Below are 19,781 nucleotides of genomic sequence, written 5' to 3'. Positions count from 1 at the left end.
TTCCTGTCGCCAGTGTTGCACTTCTGGTGGCTCTGCGCCCATTTGTGCTTGTGCAACTTATAAATCCACACTAGGGACCTTTAGCTCGGCTGTCCTCAAATGCCTCCGAAGCTGAAGGAATCTGATTAGCACTCCTCTCGAAACACAAACACAGTCATTTTTCAGCTGCCCTCACCCACACTCCATCCTCCCGTATGCAAGAGTGCGAGCAGTAAATATTTCCACTTTGTGATGACTGCAGGATTTCTGCAGCCAGGCGACTGGGCAAGCGGCCCGCGGGGAGACGTGGCCGCTGCCTGCCTCTGACTTATCTGTGGCATCTCTCTTCTTAATATCTGCCGGGAGACACCATTTGTTATTTCAATATTTCATAAATAACGACTGCCTCTCTAAACAGCAATGCAATTACAGGGGGATGGATATATCATGTGAGAGTGATCAATGTGCGGCCCGATGCGGCTGCGTGCGACTTGACGGGCCCCGCCGTCGCTGCTCCTCGCTCAGGCATTTCCTGGATCTCTGTTGTCTCTCTGTTCGCCTCCTCCTCCCCCTCCTCCTCCTCCCCCCCATTTTGCGCTTGGCTGGGCTAAAGAGTGCACGGTTCAGCTGTTCCCATTGGCTCCCACTGTAGTAGCAAGCTGCCTCAGTGTTTCCAAACACAGCTCGGGGTGTGTAGCAACACTGCGCTGCGTCATCGGCTGCCTCCCAGTCGCACCGCCGGGCCCTGCCGCTTAAAATGACACTTCTGTGACCGCTCGGCCGAGGTAAACTCGCAGCCGCCCCCCCGTCCGGCTGTGCGGCACATGCACCGACGTTCACAGTCTGTATGCAAATGAATGAAGAAGCCTTTTACAGAATGAGGCTCATTGGTTCAAGTGCACGGTTAAACTGCTCCTGACACGGCTCTCGTAACACGATCGCATGCCACCGGAGGGCGAGAGGGCAAGAGAGGGGGGCAGCTGACGCCTGACTGCAGGCTGGAGAAACGTGGTTTGAAAAATGGCCGCTTCTTCAAGGCACTCCTGGAGAGGCATTATTTCATGAAAAGCAATGAGTGCAGACATGCTCAGCATCCCCCCCGCCTCCCCACACCCCCCACACCCACACCCCTCCAAGATGGTAATAGAAATAAACATTATTCCCAGGGCAACATTTGTGTATAAACAATGTCCATATTGCAATCCCGCTCGATCCTGGAAGTGGAATAAAGCCTTTAATGAGCTCGCTGCACTGAGCCCTTGAGGTTTGCCTCACGCACGCACACAGACAGAGAGAGGTAGAGGTAGAGATCGAGAGAGGGGGGAGAATATATTTGCAACCTGAGAATCTGAGTGAGATACCAGGGCCAAACAGCACTAAACCATCTTCAACTCTTACTCATCTGCCTGCATTTCTACTTACTTATTCTCATCTGCCCTTCATGTGGGAATACCTTGCCCTTGTTTAGCTTAACTAGAGCATATGATTTCACAGCACACAGTTCCTCCGGGCCATTGTAATGAGTACAGTACTCAAAAGACAAAATTTCTCTCTTTCTCTCTGATGGTAAGATTCTATGACCTCAATTCATTTATTCTGCTCAGCCGCTGTCGTTTTTCCCATTCACTCGTGACTCCTGTTATTTGGGATTAGGTAACGTTTATTAAGGTCTGTTACACAAACCCGGGTCTGATGTCAACACAGAGAATGCTCATGGTCTGCGGTTGGGCACGACTTCCACAGATGGTTTAGGAAATTCTGCATAAATCACTTCATGCCCTCCCTGTCAGACATTCAGGTCCCTTGTAGTTTGCCACTAGAGGGCTGTATATGTCTGCAGATGTCCGGGTTTTACTTTTCCCTTGACTAAATGTGATGTATTCAAGCATATGTATTCTTTTTTTCCTCCTCTCTCCCTCAAACATTTCTCTAAGTGTTTGCCCAGAAGGCTAAACAAATGTCTAGGCAGATGAGGTAAAGTGAATTTAGGTCAGACAGCCTCTTGCTGAACCGAGGGGTGAGTAGAGTGTGTTAAAGTCAATCGCGACCCCCCCTTTTTCTTTCATTGTAAGCCATTTTTCTTTTGCTGTAAATTGCTCTGGCAACACAAAATGAGAGCTCGGACAGTCCGGCTGAGCTTCTCACCGTTTGGGAACGGCCCAACAAAACGGCGTTCGACACAGCTGTCTGTCAGGATGAGAACTGCGATGGCGAACGAAGCACGTAACGGAGTCAAGCGGTCCCATGTGATCCGCGCTGAACATGAGAGTCGGGTGACAGAAAGAGACGCTCACACCAGAAAAAAATACACACCATGAAGGCTGGGAGTCTAATATTAAGTCTTTTGTCGAGTGAAAATGTTTCACTAATTTCCGCTTCAAGTCCACTTGTAATTTGCAGCTTTACTGGATCAAGTGACAGTCAGCTCAGTTTTCAGAAATACTGGAGGGTTTGATGATAATTAATCAATTAGCCCGCACTTGTAAAAATACTGACGAGAAAATAAAAAAGCTAAAAAACTCCATTCAATTTCTGTAATGCAAGCGAGGGAGTTTGCTTGTCTGGCCAAGACTTGAAAACTTCCATGCCTCTTCTCTCCTCAGAATCCAGCGAACACTAATGTGTCTCTGTGTTTCAGTGCAAAGAGCAGCTAAAGGTAAAAGAATGCGGGAACAAAGACGTGTTTTCCGTGTTTGCACATGAAACGATAAACAGCTGGAAATGTGATGTGGCACACTGTTGAGCTGAAGCTGTTCATCGTCTCCGCAACCGTAGCAACACAGATTTTTACACCTCTCTCTTCTCTCTCTTTCGCAACTCGGGCTGACAGGAGGTAGGCTGGAGATCAGTGAGGCTACACGCCATTTATGACCTGGCACGCTGAACTCAGAGCGGGCCAAATTTACAGATGATCTGATTCCGTGTGCATGTGTGTCACAGAATGCGCTGGTCGGCGCCCGGCCACGCCGTGTGACATCGCTGCACTCTGCTGAAGGTAGCTCTCTGATACCTAACAAGAGCTTGTAGGAAACATGCATCTGAGCGCTCTTCATGGACTGAATGAGAGTTAATGACTTGTTGTTGAACTATGAGTCAAATCACTGACCCTTCTACCTCCCGAGGGAAGATGTCCACTGATTTAATGAACCTTGACAAGCAGCTTCTCTCCCTTTTATTGCTTAATATGAGTCAATCAAGCGGGAAAAGCCTTTTGTTTAAAACAGTTACTTACGTATACAAGTATTTTCTCCTGTGTCAAGTAGAATGGAAAAAAAAATAAGAATGTTAAAAAAAGGAAATTTCCCAACACAATTCAGCCTAACATAACACTGCAAACCACAAGAACAGAGTCAGAGGTTTTGGGAAATGATGTTAATTTAGACTGCACGGACTGCAATGCTGTTAAATCTCATGTTAAATACTGCAGTTTTGCCAGGTGCTGACATCATCCTAGATATGCACCAGGTTACCTTTGACTTCAGTTCTTTCACACAAGAGCAAAAGGAGCCAAGAGGCCAACTTCAAAATGAAGTTGAAGGGGTGAGATTGGAGGTTTGCTTTCGTTGGCTTTCCAAGTTTATGCTAGGCTTTGTAATAGATGCTTGTTTGGATCCAACTACAAGTGTTCACAACATTAACCCTGCATGCTGAAAGTGACACTTAACCAGTGCATCTAAAGGGACCTCTCTGAGCTTCCACATATGGTGATTTAGAAGTGAGAGACCTGTCTCACCACTGCCACAGCCGACTGTGTCACAGCACAAGTATCAAAGGACACCTGATGTGTATCTGTGAGATGATACCAGCTTTGACAGCGTGCCAGTATTTGACACTTTGGGATGGAGAACAAACTCAAAGACTGACAGCTGAGCACCATGGGTGCATTACAGACTCAACTCTGTGGTAAAACACAACGCTCCACTTACTCTTTACACCACAGATGTATTAAATAAACTTGATATGGTGCTGATAACTCTTCCCACTGGTCTCTTTTGGTTTTTTCGTACAAACCAACAAAAAATCCCTGCAGTCCCAAAAACATTTCCCAAAACAACTGTTAGAACAGAGACAGCTACAAGCTGCTAACAGGGCACCTTCAAAAAAGATTAGACTGAATCTTCCGACTATAAAATTTTTATATTCCCTAATTTTTTTCCTGACGCTACAAAAGCCTCGTGCAAGGTTGGGATGTGGGTGGGACAAAAGCAGGAAAACGATAATGCAAATGTGCAGGAGGAAGCAAACGTGGAATCTAAGAAAAAAAATCTGGTTTGGCTCATCTGACAGACAAGGATCTCATGACCGGGAACCCGGGTCCGTGTTTGGGGCAAGCTGACGACCTGCTGATTCATCTCCTTCAACCAATTAAATGAAATTTTAAAAAAATAGGTAAATTGATTTGATTCTGATAATATAACAAGTGATATTGGGGTATATAGAAAAAAATCAGAGTTGTACAGCTGCAAATTTTTTATGATATTATCCAAAGTGTGTGTCTCAGTCAGAATCACCTCACAGCCCTGCGGTTTTCCCGGGGTCCTCTGAACATGAAGCTAGAGCCAGCAGCTTATTAGCTTCTTGGCAGAGTGCAGTGACCTGCAATCCTCATTGGTTCAGGAAGCCAGTGCACTCGGCTTCCCTCCACTGACAGCAAAGGCATCCGAGGCTCAGATGGTAGAGCAGGATGTCCACTAATTGCAATGCTGGTGGTTTGATTTCTGACTCCTCCACATGCTCAAGTGTCCTCTGCAAAGACACCAAACCCCAAGCAGCTCTAGATAGCAGCTGAATTTCCCACGACATCTCTGGTATGTGTGCGATGAGGAGAGTAAAATCTAAATTTTAAGCCAGTTAAAATGTGCTATTAAAGTCCAGAGTTTTATTAGTCAGTTCAAAAAAAGAAAAAGAGGGGAAGTATTCGTGAAATCGATTCCCTACTTTTGTCATTTTTAGGCAAAAAACCCCTGAAATGTAAAAGAAATTTTATCATAGCTAACTGAATACCTTTTGGTTTGGGAGCTTTGCTCTGAGAAAATCAGAAATCCACAATGTTCTTTCCAAGATCAAACAACTGACTGAGAAAAAGAGATGACGCCTTACATCGATTTATTAACAAATAGTTCCTCTTTAGCGCAGCAGTTGCTTACAACCCCACATACTACAACTGCCAAGGTCAACGCTGTAAAAGCTCTCAGTAGTCAGTATCTGTGTATGCACGCTGTTATTTGAAGCAGTTTCTCGAGGAAGAAGCAGTTACCTCACTCACAGCTGACTTGGCATCAGCTTCTCTTAATGAATATTTAAACTGGAGATTTGGCAAACCCGTGCCCGTGTTAGCGTTCGCAGACACTGATGCTGCGAAGTTTCTGTTCATCGCAAAAAAGGAAGCAAGAGCGTTAAATGAGCAGTAACGGTGAGCTTTTTAGAGCTACGCTGGGTGACTTCATAAAGCAAAGGGAGCGCAGTTTTATACGAAAGGTGTTTTTATATTCTTAAAACAAATCACGAAGGGGTCGGCCTGGAGAAAATGCCAGAAATCTGTTGTTGTTGAGGGAGCCTGGGATCTCATTGAAATCCACGTTTTTGCAGAGGGACTGTGGGAGCATCACCCTCACCTGATACGCGGTGTGCTCAGGCCACGGAGATGGAAAGGTCTGTGTTTAAAATTATGTTTCCCCTTCAGCTGTTTGAGTTCCGTGACTGTGATCATCTCTATGCCTCATCCTGAGAAGGTTAACAAGTGATCAGCACCCCTGCCTCCTCTCACCTGAGACCCCTGACACAATCTCACCCTCAGCCCTCGACATTCAACCTAAATTCCCTTTAGAAGCCGTCACTGCTTTCCAGTGAGCAGGACTGGCATCCTGACTCCGTCGATCTGTGTAGTTTCTAAACATTAGGTCGTCAGTTGTGAGCGCATGAAGATATATTAACGACACTTGACTCCTTTACAGAATCCTGTCATTTCTAAGCGCATTATGTAAATCACCCACTCGTATCTTCTCTGCTGCCTGGATGCAGATGACTGAGGTGTGCATGGTTTTTTTGTTTGTGTGTGGGTGTGAGTGAGCATGTCACACAGTGGAAAGCGATTCTCCTAATGGTTTGCTAACTCAGAGGATCAGTGACCTTGAAAGTATCAGCTGCATAATTCACAGACGGAGCGTTTGTGACACTCATCTGTGTGCACGCCAGTCAGTCAGGACGAGCGGGCCGAGGTTTCGGTGTCTCTGACCTGGAAAGGCCTCGTTTCCTCAGAGTCTCCTGTGCTCAGCTCTGCTCAGCCCTGTCTGTCAGGGTAATAAATTCACACCGGGTTATAAATGACCAGCACGTGCAGGAATGGGACGGCATCCCGCCAGAGCTTCCTTTCCTGTTTTGTTTCTTTTTAAACACCCGGTCGGCTGGATGGTCTCGGCAGCCGCCGCCCCCGAGATCCTTCTCACCAGCAGCCCGTGCAGGTTTCACTTCAAAACAACGCAAACTAATGAAACGGCACACGTCCGCTGGGATTTAAATTTTCATACATGCTAGTACACACAGCTGCATGGCTTTACTTGTTCACACAGATTTCTTATTTTAGCTGCGTGATAACATCAAGCTACAGCCAACATGAAGGGACAGGGTCGACCACTCAGCTCATGCCTCGCTCAGGCCTTTCTTCAAAGAATAAAAGGTGGCAGTGGGGGCCCTCTCTCCGGCTCAGGCAAAGTGGCCGGCCTGCCCGTCTGCCTCTCCGCCTTAAATTCAGCTCCGCAGCAGTATGTGACCCCTCTGGACTTTGGGCAATGTCTCCTGCTCTGGTTACAGAGAGAAACTGACAAAGACCCCGGCAGTAGTTCTCTCATAGCATGAGTTAGAGTGACATTGTGGTGGGTCAGCACTGGGTCACGGATATTTTTCTCTCCTGCTTGCCTCTTGGGGTGGGGGGTGGGGAGCGGAGCGGGGTGGGGGTGCTTGGACGAAAAGCAGGAGGAAGGTTTAGTGGGTGCCGATACATGGATTTGCTCTCTTGTCTAAACAGTGTATTCTAATAACAACGCGCGCGCTTTTCATTTTCCCGCTTGTAATGGATAGGACGGCTGCATTTCCTGTAGTGCGGGTCAGTAATAAGAAATAATGACCTGCTTGAATTTAGCTGGCTCACACCCACTGTACGGCACAATTACACACACGCGCATAATTGTCTTGGCAAGTCTGGAGACGCACCAAGATGTGAAATCCTATTCATGCAAGTGCTATCTAATTGGCTCACTCCTTTGAGGAATTAGACCGAGTTAATCACGTCTGAATATACAGAACTCAATTAGAACTCTGCAAGCTAATGCAGACAGCCATGAATATTTGATGACAAAGTCAGCAGAAAGCCTCCGTGTGTTCGCCAGCTTCACATGAAAAGTCGAAGCAGGGTGGGAGCACACCTGCCGACCTCTGCGCGGCGGCGCTCCTGCCATGAGCTTCAGCGCCGCAACGGCGCGCAGCGACGAGGGGCCCTGAACTCACCACGATGGCTGAAAGTCTCTGGATCTGACTACCTGGATATCCATCACGGAGAAGTGACAGGTGTGTGGGTGGTGTGCAGTCATCTCTAATTAGAGCCATATTACTGTCACAGAGGCTCTGCTGCAAACTCCTGTGTTGTTCTGTTTATATCACTGGTGGTGCATATGAGAGGAGAGATGATCTTCTGTGATTGGATGTATTGTTTTCCTACATCGCCTTTCTCAATGACAGCAGCAGCCTTAGGGGACTTCATGGGGATATCCCTTTGTTAGCTGGGAGAGTCTGCTATGATGTGCTGTAGAGGACATCCAGGAGCCCCAATACAGCTGGCAACGTGCCTGTCGCCTCTGGGTGCTCCGACATCCTCAGCAACCTCCCTCCACTGCCTGGATTGTTTGATTATGGCGTGCGTGTTTGAGCTCGTTCTTCTTCTGAAAAATTCAGCAGATTTTTTGTCGCCACGAGATCATCTCTAGTCCCGCCACACTCACAGTCTGTTTATTAGCACCTGCTATTCACACATTCACAGTTATAAATCATTCCTGGGTGATTCCATGAAAAAAAAGAAAAAGAAAAGAAAAATCAGTGAGTTCTGCCCACCGGACAACCTCAGAATCAGCTGATGTTCTTTGTTGCTATAATTACAGAATATTTAATGAAATCACATAAAGTCTTGTTCCTGCTTTTGGTCAATATTTTTTTCCAGCATCTCTGATCTCTCTTAACTTTATAATCAAATTATCATCATTTAAGCTCTGTTAAAAAATGCAACCAAATTAAACGTACACCTGCTCCACGTGTGACAGTCAAGAATTCGTTTAAACTCTACCCCACTTTGAGTATAAATATCATGGCATATATCATATATATTTGAACAAACTGCACTGTGACGCAGAGGAACAGAAACAGGAACCCGGGATGTTTGATCAGTTTTCTGATAATTTACTGGAGGAAACTTTCAAGGCTCGTATCAGGATGTGGGATAGATGACTGTTGAAAACAAGTGATAGCACATGAATGGTCCCCTTTATACCTTCGATACCAGGATCATCTTCTAGCTGTGATTCCTTCTCCGGCCTTGCACTCAAGCACACTGTCAGTCGCTGATTTTTCCCTCATTTCCCACAATCAAATATAATTTTTCAAAATTAAATATTCGTTCAATGTGCAATATTAATTGCACACTACTGGTGCTGAAAAATACCACATTGGCTGCTTAACATGATGGGACTAAAGACAAAATAATCCAATCAAACTCCACCTTCACAATGGATCAGCAAACCGAGTTTTCCTCCAAGTGCACATTTAAAAATTAAACAGACATAAAAAAAAGAAGCAGTCCATCAGTTAAGCTTTTATAAAGGCGGCATGAATGACGGCGACCAGTACGGGTGACATCACTACTTTCCAAGACAGACAAACGGCCGCCGAGGGTAAAAGCTCATCAGTCAATCACGAACGTTTCCTGGTGACTGGCAGGTCAGGGCCGCCGTGTGAAGTTCTTCCTTCACAATGGCAGAATGGAAAATCTTCCACAGTGTGTAGCCAAAGAGACCAAAGCCCATTCATTTTAAATAACGGAGCCATAGTACAACACCAGATAATGAGCGTAATTACATTCAAGCAAGTTGGCGTCCGTGACCTTGATGGTCTCTGAATTTCTGTCAAAAGCGGAAGAAATAGATTAAGGTTTTTATGTAGGCAAATCCCTATCTCTTTATTACTGCTCTTTCAATACGAAGCTCTGCTCCTGATGTGACCTTGTGGTACTTACATCAGTCTTATTACAGCACACTTAAACCGGCTGCTCTTTGGATGATCTACATTCGCTGGGAGTGGCAGTATGAACAGGAATGTGGGGCTGCGATTCTGCCTCCAACAGGAACCTGTCTGCAACACTTTTCCATTCACTGGTGTCATTTAAGCAGATTGAATGGCTCTGTTTACCGTCAGAGAGACTGAAGTGAAGGGCAGCTAAAAAGCCTTTTTAAAGTAAATTAACTGGCCCAAAACTTGGCTGTGGTAATGCTGCAGCAAAGCAAGCGAGCGCTGTAGCAACACGGCGGATATGAGCACACTTAAGAACAGTAGGCATGGTAACCTGTGTAAGCAATTAACCTCGGTGACACTGAATCCCACTGCTGAACTTCTTCAAAGACCAGCTGAGCTATCAGACATGTCAAGAGTCCCTGTTGCTCTCAGCTCCGTTAACTAATATGCTCTCATGGTTACAGTCAGACTTCCTAAAGTGAAAGGAGAAAGAAAATTGCTGTTCATTTCTAAGATTACACCAGCCCTCACTGCTATAATCCCACTGATTGAGAACAGTTTGGGGTTTAACCACCTAGAAGATATAATGAATCTACTTCCTTATGCGAGGCTGTGAAAATGCCAACCCTTATTTTCTGTCATATACAATATGGATACGCTGTTGCACATTAAACATGGTTAACGTTGCAAATACTGCAGATACATACAGCCTAAAGGTTCAGGCTTCAGACTACTCTAAGTACTCCATTTGAGAGTATTTCCTCTACTCTTGACTCTGAATGATATCAGTGAGAGGAGCTATTGCTAATATGATCATCTCAAGTACCCACCTGCTGTTCAAACCTTCAATTTACAAGTGGCAGCCAAGCGCAAGAAAACAGAGCTAAAGGAAGGCGTAATGGAGCTGAAACTGCCTGTATGAGACAGATGAACTGAGGCGTTGTGTCAAGGCCCACAATCAGGGAAATAAAGATTATTTTGATCTGTGAATGACAGAAAGTTATTCTAGGAAAGTCCGAGAATAAAAAGATGGAAATGAGCAAAATGCACCGACTCTTTATAATTCTATAAGTCTTTAAAGATGGTTGGTTTGATGAGCCCTGCAGTTAACTGCTGCTTAACAATTTATTAACAGATCGTTTACCAGATTGATTCCATAGAGCAGCGGGTATGTCTGCTTACAGTCAGCCTAACAAACTAATTGTTGTATTCCTGATGGTGAAATTTGCTTGTGTGTCATTTTAAAGGCGCTCCCCTCTCCGTTCCAAAGACTCGTATGTACATGTTTCAAGACTGGCATTACAGTATACTCAATGTGGATGTGCAGGTGGACAGTTAAAGGCAGTCTCCTCCTGTCAACTCCTAATTTGGCCAGAAAAGACTGTGATTTTATAAAGCATGAAACTCGAGCCTAGTTCTCTCTCAGACCAAAACCATGGTGCCTGCTGCAGCTTACATTAGCAGGAAATAGTGAGTTAGCATTAGCAGCAATTTAACGAGAGAAGAGCCCAATATTAAGAACATAATGCTTATGAATATTCTTGACTATTGGACGCAGGGTTTTATTTGTTCAAATCCAGCACTGGAATGGCAGACACAGCCACCAACAATAAAAAAAAAAAAAAAAAAACATGCCCCAAGGACAGCAGTCCCTGAGAGAACACAGCAAACGCAAACAAAGGAGCACTGCACTCTCTACATACACTGGTGTAATTATAATAACACATGAGCCGTAGCTGGTGTTTCCACAAAAGAGCTGACACCTTGAATAAACTCTCGGCCTCTTAAATACCTGCACTTCTCATCTACAGCGAAGCTCTCTTCCTAAACGTATTACATGTTATTGCTCTGCAGCACCTGAGACTGGATCCTTCAGAACAAGCCTCAGAGCTTGTTCACTTCAATGTGCATTTAACTGCATCGATTAACGAGATTAAGATTTATCTGGAAATTTGTGCTTGAGATCACAAAGCAGGTCCTCTGGTTTTGGGGTCACTGTGTAAACTTAGTGTGAATGGCATCAGAAATGCAGGGTTATGTAATAAGGAAATGCATATTTTGCTGTTTTGGGGAGGTCAAGATTGCATTTTTTTTCCAGATGAATAGCCATAGATATATTTGATTAGCTTACCATAGACACATACAGACAAAGGGACACAGGAAGCCTGACTGGTCAGAGAGTACAATCAATCCACCAGCCTTGATGTAATAAAGTCAACTAATTATGAGCAATTGGAGTAAAAATATCACGCTGTAGATCATTTTTACTTTAAAAGCATGAAATCAGACTTCACGTGGCAATGCAACTAAATTTATTCAGTTTTATTTGGATAGCAATAACACCTAAAATCAGATGAAGGAGTACTTGGCGACAGTGGGACAAAAAACCTCAGTTTTCACAGGAAGAAACCTGAGTCAGAATCATGCTCAAGGAGGGGCAGCCACCTGCCATGAGCGGTAGGGGATGAGGGGAGGAAGACAGGACAGAAGACATGCAAGAAAGGGAATTATCTAATGATAAGAACAAATGTCACATACTAGCACATACTTGCTGTGCGGCAACAGTGCTAACCACCGTGCCACCGGCGGTGATTAATTCTGCACACAGCCCGTCTACATGTCTACAATGGTAACCCTCATGTCCGTGCTCTGCACCTGTTGGCTGATAGCTTAGCACTCCACTCCTCCTATAATGCTCTTACAACCAAAATGGGACAGTAAAGCCAAGTTTGAGGCTTTGATGGCCATCTTTAACAATCAGCAAGACAGACCGCAGTAATCATTACTCACAAACATCACCACAACATTTATTTGGAATCACTCAGAAATACTGCAGAAACACTGTTAGCCGGCATTGTTGGTTTCTGGTGATTAATTAGTTCCAGTTTTGCAGGAAACAAAGTCAGCAACAGTTTGAATCATCTGGAAAACATTTCACAAGATAGCTTTCTTGGAAAACGGCACTAAAGCTCAAAACTTCTGCATCTCTCAATAACAATGACGGACGTCTTGCCGGGTCATGTGTGTGCACATCCTTACTTTCCTCCTCGCTATGCATGTGTGCAAATACTGAATGGGGTGATCGGGAGGACACCTTAAGCTGAGACACGTCAGACAAGGGAAAAAACAAAAAAATCCCAAAACAATGGCAATGCCAGTGTTTTCACACTGACACGATTACAGATCACTCCATGCAAAATGACACATTAATTGAGCGGCTGTAGAGTTTATCAGCATCACCGTGCATTCAAATAGGCGGTGATAAGACCTCTGTGGAGGCAAGCCAAGGGAAGTGCCACGGACAAAGGCTGATTTCTGCCCTCCAGTTTACGGGCCGGTGGTGTGACTGAGGCTGGTTCGAGAGAAAGATAGCAGGTTGTAAAATCAGGAAGTAGACAGGAGCTGATAACACATCTGTGTGAGTTCCTGTACATTACTAAAAGGAATTACTAATATCTAGGCAAACAGTTTGAACGAGGCAAATCACCCTGCGGAAGAGATGGATCTCACCCGTTCAAATGCCAGTATTGTTACACAGAATATGTAAAGTCCCAGCTCAGATAAGAGCGCTGCTGATCGCCTGCTCTGATACATGGCAGAAAACTTTGTTGGATGGCAATCAGCGTGCAAAATGTATTCCTCCAATTCCTGGCAAAGGGATTAATAGAGTTTTGCATATTATTATACAGATTCTACACACAGCAAGTTTCCTCAGGCACCTGTTATACCTGTAAGATATTCTACATCAAATATAATACGCTGCCACGGGCTGATGGAAAAATCTATTTCGCACAAAGAGCACACAGCATATGGAAATAATTCAAGAAATAACAATAATTTGTTTTCAGTTTTTAAATGACTTGCAATGTTTTTACTATCACCATCGACTGTATAGTTTTACAAATGTAGTCTCGACTAAGTGAAACAGTTAAAGGGAACTCGGGGAAGAATGCACATGTTAAGCAACTGTAAGTGTCATTTTTTTAATTAACTTCGGTGCTTCTGGTGCTGGACTACTTGCACTTCCAAGACAGAAAAGAAATCTCTAGATCTGCTGTTTTTATTTTGATCATGTATTTATGTACTTTAAGCCAGGGTGTGAGGTATAGAGACAGATCACTTTTAAGTTTTGGGTTTTAAAAAAAAAGTCTTTTAAAGGCTAATCCTAAGCTTCTGGAAAAACCTTTCCAAACCCCCCGACCTCAAGCCTGTTGAAAATGTGTAAACTATGCTTTAAAACAGAGTCTGTGCCAGGAAACCAAGAAGAGCAACCAAATATTCACACAGAGTTATGTTTGCTGACGGCTACCAAAAACATCTGGTTGAGGTGCAGTTTGCCAGACAAATATTAGTGGAGGTGCATTTACACTTTTTAACCTATATCTATATTATTTTTGAATGTGAGCAAAAATAGAGAAGACGTGCACCTGATCCTTGTTTTTAAAGGCTTTAAAGGTGTATGCTCTGCAATTATTTCACCCTGGCAAAACAAAACAACAACAAAGAAATCAAAAGGCATAAATGACCATGATGCCAGCAGGGTGAACCTTAACCTTTAGTGAATAAACATGAGAGCAGTTTCAGTCGTCCCATCTGACTGTTGGCAAGTAGGTAAGTCAGTAGACTTCCTAAAAAGGTAACCTCTTAGGAGAAGCAGGCATTTAGGCCATTACAACATTCCACCAAACTAAACCAGCCTCTGCTTACGTGCTCCTTCAGGATGGAGAAGAGCTGCTGCTAATATCATGTGACAGGTGAGAGTGTGAAGAAATAAATTCAGTGTGTCATTAATGTTGGTTTGCTCTTAAGACATTCCTAGACTGACTGACTTGGAGGCTAACTTGAAGTTTTCCTCTTTCCTCTCTGGGATTTTGCATTTCTCTTCAGAGACTCAACTCTCACGTTCATTCTCTAATCGCACAGAGGCATATGACCCTGAGGATGGGAATAAAAGAAGAAGAAATTACTTTCATTAAGAAATTCAGATTTCCCCCATCCTTTTGATCTTGTGCCAGAAGAACATTTATGCTGATGAAATGCATAAATAAAGTTCTTAAATTATCCCATTCCTCTTTAGCGTATGTATCAGAGTTGGAGAACTTCCAGACAAGACAACTACAATCACACTGAGTGCCTCTGAAAAGAGATGATTTAAGAGATGGCCTGCCACTGGTTTAAACATCGTGTAGCTCGGCTTCAAGACTTTACTGGTAAAATGCACATCGAGCCATTTCCTGCAAGTGAATGAAAAGAAAACTGAATAAATGTGGCACTATGTGCTGTCAGGAGAATCAGCATTACCTAATTAATATCCCTAACAAACAATAATCACCATTCCCAGATTTTGTTTAGAGACCTCTTCTGTCCTCAATGTCCCTTAAAGCGCCTCTAACCCACCTTAACAAAAAATATCCTTATCATGAAATAACTAAATCTTAATCATCTTTAATGCATGTCTTACAGTTTGGACACTGGGGTATTTTTCCCAAGAAGAAAAAGGACTGCTTGAACGCATTTGAATCAGGAGCTCTATGAACAACCTACACAGGTTTTTCATATATGTGCACACACACACACACACACACACACACACATATATACATACATAATATATATACTTTGTTATATACTGTCATTTCCCTAGGTTCCCACTGCATAATACGATGGGCAGGTGACCCTTAACATGTCAAATAGAGCTTCTTAGCACCCTGATAATGCAATCTCAATACTTTCTCATCTTTTTAAAAAGGACTTTTAAAATAACTCTTTTAAAAGTCGTCCTCTCTGTCATCACGGCAGCTGATCTTATCCTCCAAACGGACACATCTGTACAACTGGATGGATGTCACTCACTCTATCCTCGCCGGTTTCCTTTCTTTCTTCGGCCTGTGTAAAAGCACCTGTAGTCAAAGCACAGGGCACAGTTGTCCAGTTCAAAAGGGGAAACAGCGGGAGCTCAAAGACCAGGAAGAAACGGAAAAGGCGGTGCAAGAGTAGACAAAACAATCTGTTATTAAATTAAGATTGGGACCACGACCAGTCTGCCCGTGTCTAGTGCTTCACTTAACAACAGGTCGAGAGGTGACTCAGCCTGTTTTTGGTATTAAGTCGCTGAAGCCAAAGGACAATCTCAGCTGTAGTCACCATATTTCAGCCAGCTTTTAATTACGCAGACAAGCTCAGGCTGCAGCGACTGAAAGAGACGAGAGACTGTAAATATAAATGTACTACTGCTGGAATATTTACTGTGTTATCATATGTGTATTAATAACATCGTATTCAATTTTCATTTTGAAATATGACAGTAACTGTACTCCTCATATGACTCACTTATTTTTAAAAGAAATCAAAAGAAAGTTCAAAGTATTACACTTAAATTTAGCTTTCCTCGCTGCAGCGCACAGTTATTTCCCATCTCAGCTTCCAGGAATGACCCGCCGACTGACATCTAATATCGCTGACAGTAAGAAACATGTCCGTTCCCGCTGTGGGACCGATGACCATTTTCTACTGAAACTGAATGAAGGAAACACTTCTGCTTAATAAATTCCTCATGGTGTTGCCAGATGACGCGTCTTTCCTGATAATATTGTGCAAGGAAACACTTTCATGTGTGTTGTGCAACATACTGACAAGAAAACCAGTCACAGTTTGGTAAGATGGAATAAAAACATTCCAAATTAAGAATAACTCACACAAATTTGTGGCTCATTTATCCCCAATCATTTCTTCCTTTGATAAGAAAAATGATTATTAATCGTTTAGAAGAAGTCTTATCTCATCCACAAAGAGAATTAACGCCATGTTTCTTGACTTAACCATATCTGGCTGTTCATCAGCCGTCACTGTAGACAGTTATGCATCATTTAAGAGTGATGTGTGAAGGCAAACATCATTCTTCAAACTATTAAAAATTAGATATATTAAAAAAGGCCATGAATGCATATCTGACCTGATTATTTCAGGAGAAAAAAATGGCAGGTGGATCTATCAGGTAGTGTTGGGTGAAGATCAGCTAGAGATGAGAAGCCACAACAAGTTTTGCACCACCTGCTCATGTCATCAGCCACAGCATCAAAACCACCGAGAGTTAAAAGTGAAACCTGGGTCTTCTTGTTACAATACAATGCTCTGCTGGGAAACTTTGTGTCCTGGAATTCACATGCATGTCACTTTGACATGTAGCACTTAACTAAACATTAATGCAGACCAAGCACACTCCCCTATAGTAATAGCAGAACAAGACAATGGAATTTTTAGGAGCCTCCTGAACAGTTGTGATCCACTGAGACCCTGCTATCATTTGCCATAATAAGCATACGTATAATTTAAAACCTATATTTCAAATTTCAAAAACCACACTGAACTTGCGCGATAATCTAGCTAAGGCAGAGATTATAATCCAATAAACACATACAGGGAGGAACTGCTGCTGCATTATATTGTAACGCCTCTGTGGGCGTCCACACAGGCCCTTGCACACACCATCCGATGAGGAAATGTATGTCATTTGGACCCAAGTGGACTCATATTTGGGGACGTGGAAACTATTACTCCCGTGGCACGTGTTCACCAGCTAGTCTCCAAGTTGTTCTCCCCGTCTCATGATGCAGGGCTGAAACTATAGTGTTGCATTTTAAAGCTTTACGCTAAACAGCAGCCAGAGGAAAGTCGACAGGAGCGAGAGAAAAAACAAAACAAAAGAACCCTCCGTCTTCACAAACCTGCGTCCATTCTGCTCGTTTCCTGCTTCTTATTTTCACTCTCGGACTCTAATAGAGCTCTGCATGATTCACAAATCAAAGCTACCTTATGCTGGGCCTCCAAAGTGAACTCCTCCCATTTCCTACTATCTTTAAGCAAACTTTCTTCTGATTGGCTGGCACTTATTAAAAGCAGGTGGGTGGGGCTTCTTTGATTGTATATTCCTGTACTGACATGATACAGAGACAACAATAGTAAGAAAAAAAACAGTCTTAAACCAGGAGGGCTCATTCGCAGTGATTAATTGAATGTACCTCATGCTTAAGATGAGGACTATAGCAGAATTTCTACATGACAAAAAGCAAGGAAAAGGATAATAGGTCCAATTTAAGTAAGCAAGTGGGTCAGCAGTTAGACACAGCTGCAGGCCAGCTGCCTACTAATAAAATTTATTAGTCAAAGACGTCTGAGAATGTCAAAACAAGCTCAAAGAACAAACTTGTTTGCTAACCAGCTGACATTAGTTGTGTAACAGGACGAAAGTTCATTCAGGAAAAGAGACACAAGAGAGTTTCACTGAATGACCAAAAACAAAACGAAGCCAATAAAGAAGAGGAAATGAAAATGTGTGTGTGGTGAGAGGTGGCAGCCCTCTGGGCTTTGATGAAATGAAATGTGGTTGCCTGAAGTGAAACCTATGAAACATTCCAGGCACAGCGATACCCGATGATATAATGTGCACTTTTAAAACGCGGACGCATGTAGTGAGCCTAAGTGAAGTGTTGAGGCAGGTGGATTTAAAAGAAAGGAAGCTGCTTACAATATAGCAAGGCTCACAGTACGCCTTCTTCTCCACAGCATAGAAGGGCTTTCCACGCAGCTTGGTGCTGCAAGTCATGCAGACGAAGCAGTCGACATGGAAGACCTGGTCCATGGCAGTGCAGCCGGTGCCTTCACCCACTACGTTCTCTCCACAGCTGGCGCAGCGCCCTGGGGAGAGGAAGAGGAGGAGAAGCTGAGAACAGATTCCCTCTAAAACCACAGATTTTTCATTTCTTAAAGTAAATAACATCAGTGAACAGTAAGGCTAAGAATAACGCACAAACAACATAAATGTGGTTGTAATGGGGAGCTGAAACGTGCGACTGCTTCCGTTCGCTGCGATTGGTGCTTGACCTTGTGAGCGGCACCCTACAGTGCAGCAAATCTCTTACTTTCAGCCTAAAATGCAGCCAGGCCGAAAGCAACACTCATAACAGGTTTCTTAGAAAGATGTGAAAATAAGGATCATGTATCTACAAGGTAGCAGATACAAAGAGAGGACAATGTAGAGCTGCAGGGAAGCATCACGAAGCCAGCAGTACAAACAATGGTTCTGCTTCTTTGAGTGGGAATCTGTGCATGAAAATAATTAAAGAAAGAACACAGCTAAAACTCTCAGCATGCACTTTGATGAGAAACATCGGACAGTGCTTTAAAATCTGACATCCATTCATCCATTTTTCTTTTCCAATTAATTCCGCAACTGCAATTGAAGAACCAATAAATGTTTAACCTTAAATATTCCCCATGTGTGGAGAAACCTTGACAGATTTGATTTCAGGTATCAAACAACATTCAGATGGAATGAACTCCAAACAGCCATCAAGCCTTCGCTCCCTTTAGAAATCCTAGAGGTTGTTAAATCAGTGCCTTTTATGATTCTTTGATTAGCCCAGCCACGAAGGGGTGGGTGAGGGGTTGGGTTCACAAGCCAATCCTAGTGCCGGACCTAATCTCGGATAAATGGTTATGGTTCTGATCAGGACGGGGATTTGGTGTAAAATCAAACATACAGAAAAGAAACTGAGATGATTGTCTGCAGTGACCCTTGAAGCCAGCTGAAAGAAAGACGACTAAAGGCTCTGCTGAAGGCTCTGCTTAGAGCTCTCTTGTAAAAGAGATTTTAATCTGAATGAGGCTCCCTGCTTAAATAAAGATTTGTATATACCCGCCTCACATCGCGGGGGAGCTGGATCCCATCCCAGGTGACACTGAGCATGAATCAGAGAACATCACAGGACTAAGACTGAAATACAAACAATCATTCTCAGTTGCATCCACACCTACAGACATTTTATAATCAGTTGGCCCAACATGCATGCCTTTGGAAAGCTGAGAAAACCCAGAACCTTGCTGCTAAGTAAAAGCATGCCACCCAAGCCAATTTTTTTCTGCCACACCTCATTCCCACCTTATAGTTAGTTTTGAGGACTCTGGCAATGGGAGTCTCAACATAAGTCTAAGGATCCATGAAGAAAATGAATTGGTCAGTGAACCAAAAGGTGACAACGTTTACCTGCTTTCCATCATTTGTCAGCAACACTGTGCCGTAAACAAAGAGGAAAGTTGAGCCACTGAATTTATAGTAACTTGATATGAGCGTTAAGTAAATTCTAATAATGACAGCAGCCGGCAAAGAGCCAAAAAAGAAAAACAAGAACTTGAGAAACTACAACTGAACGTTGAACTTAAAAGCGTTTTGACATCTAAATCGAGGATCCGTAGACCGAGCTTTGGTCCACGCGTCACCTCGCGCTCCCTCGTGCCACGAAGCTGGAAGCTGTCCCTTTAAATGCTTCATTTCCTGACATCAGGGGCGTCTAATCTTCATTTCTATTTCAAACGCTGGATAAAGAAGGATTAAATAATATAATTATGCCACATTAAAGAAAGCATACACATCACCAAAGAGTGACATCTGTTTAAAAAGTTGAGCATTAAATGATAAAAAGAAAACTTTAGAAGTACAACGAAGTCTTTGTAAAAGGGGCACAAGTGAGCTG

At 43.5% G+C, this 19,781-nt stretch overlaps 1 protein-coding gene across 4 annotated transcripts in view; it reads right to left on the bottom strand.

Moving 5' to 3' along the window:
* The window catches only part of lpp (LIM domain containing preferred translocation partner in lipoma), a 179,246-nt gene that overhangs the window by 13,429 nt on the left and 146,036 nt on the right, over positions 1-19,781 (bottom strand). For all 4 annotated transcript variants that reach the window (XM_025902823.1, XM_005451220.4, XM_005451219.4 and 1 more), the window contains one exon: positions 17,777-17,946. In XM_025902823.1, coding sequence (XP_025758608.1) covers positions 17,777-17,946 — 170 coding nt within the window. The remainder of the gene's footprint in view (positions 1-17,776; positions 17,947-19,781) is intronic.

This window comes from Oreochromis niloticus, linkage group LG23 (genome assembly GCF_001858045.2).
Source record: "Oreochromis niloticus isolate F11D_XX linkage group LG23, O_niloticus_UMD_NMBU, whole genome shotgun sequence".
Lineage (NCBI taxonomy): Eukaryota > Metazoa > Chordata > Actinopteri > Cichliformes > Cichlidae > Oreochromis > Oreochromis niloticus.
Note: the sequence above shows the minus strand (reverse complement) of the source record. Positions and strands in the feature narration are given on the sequence as shown.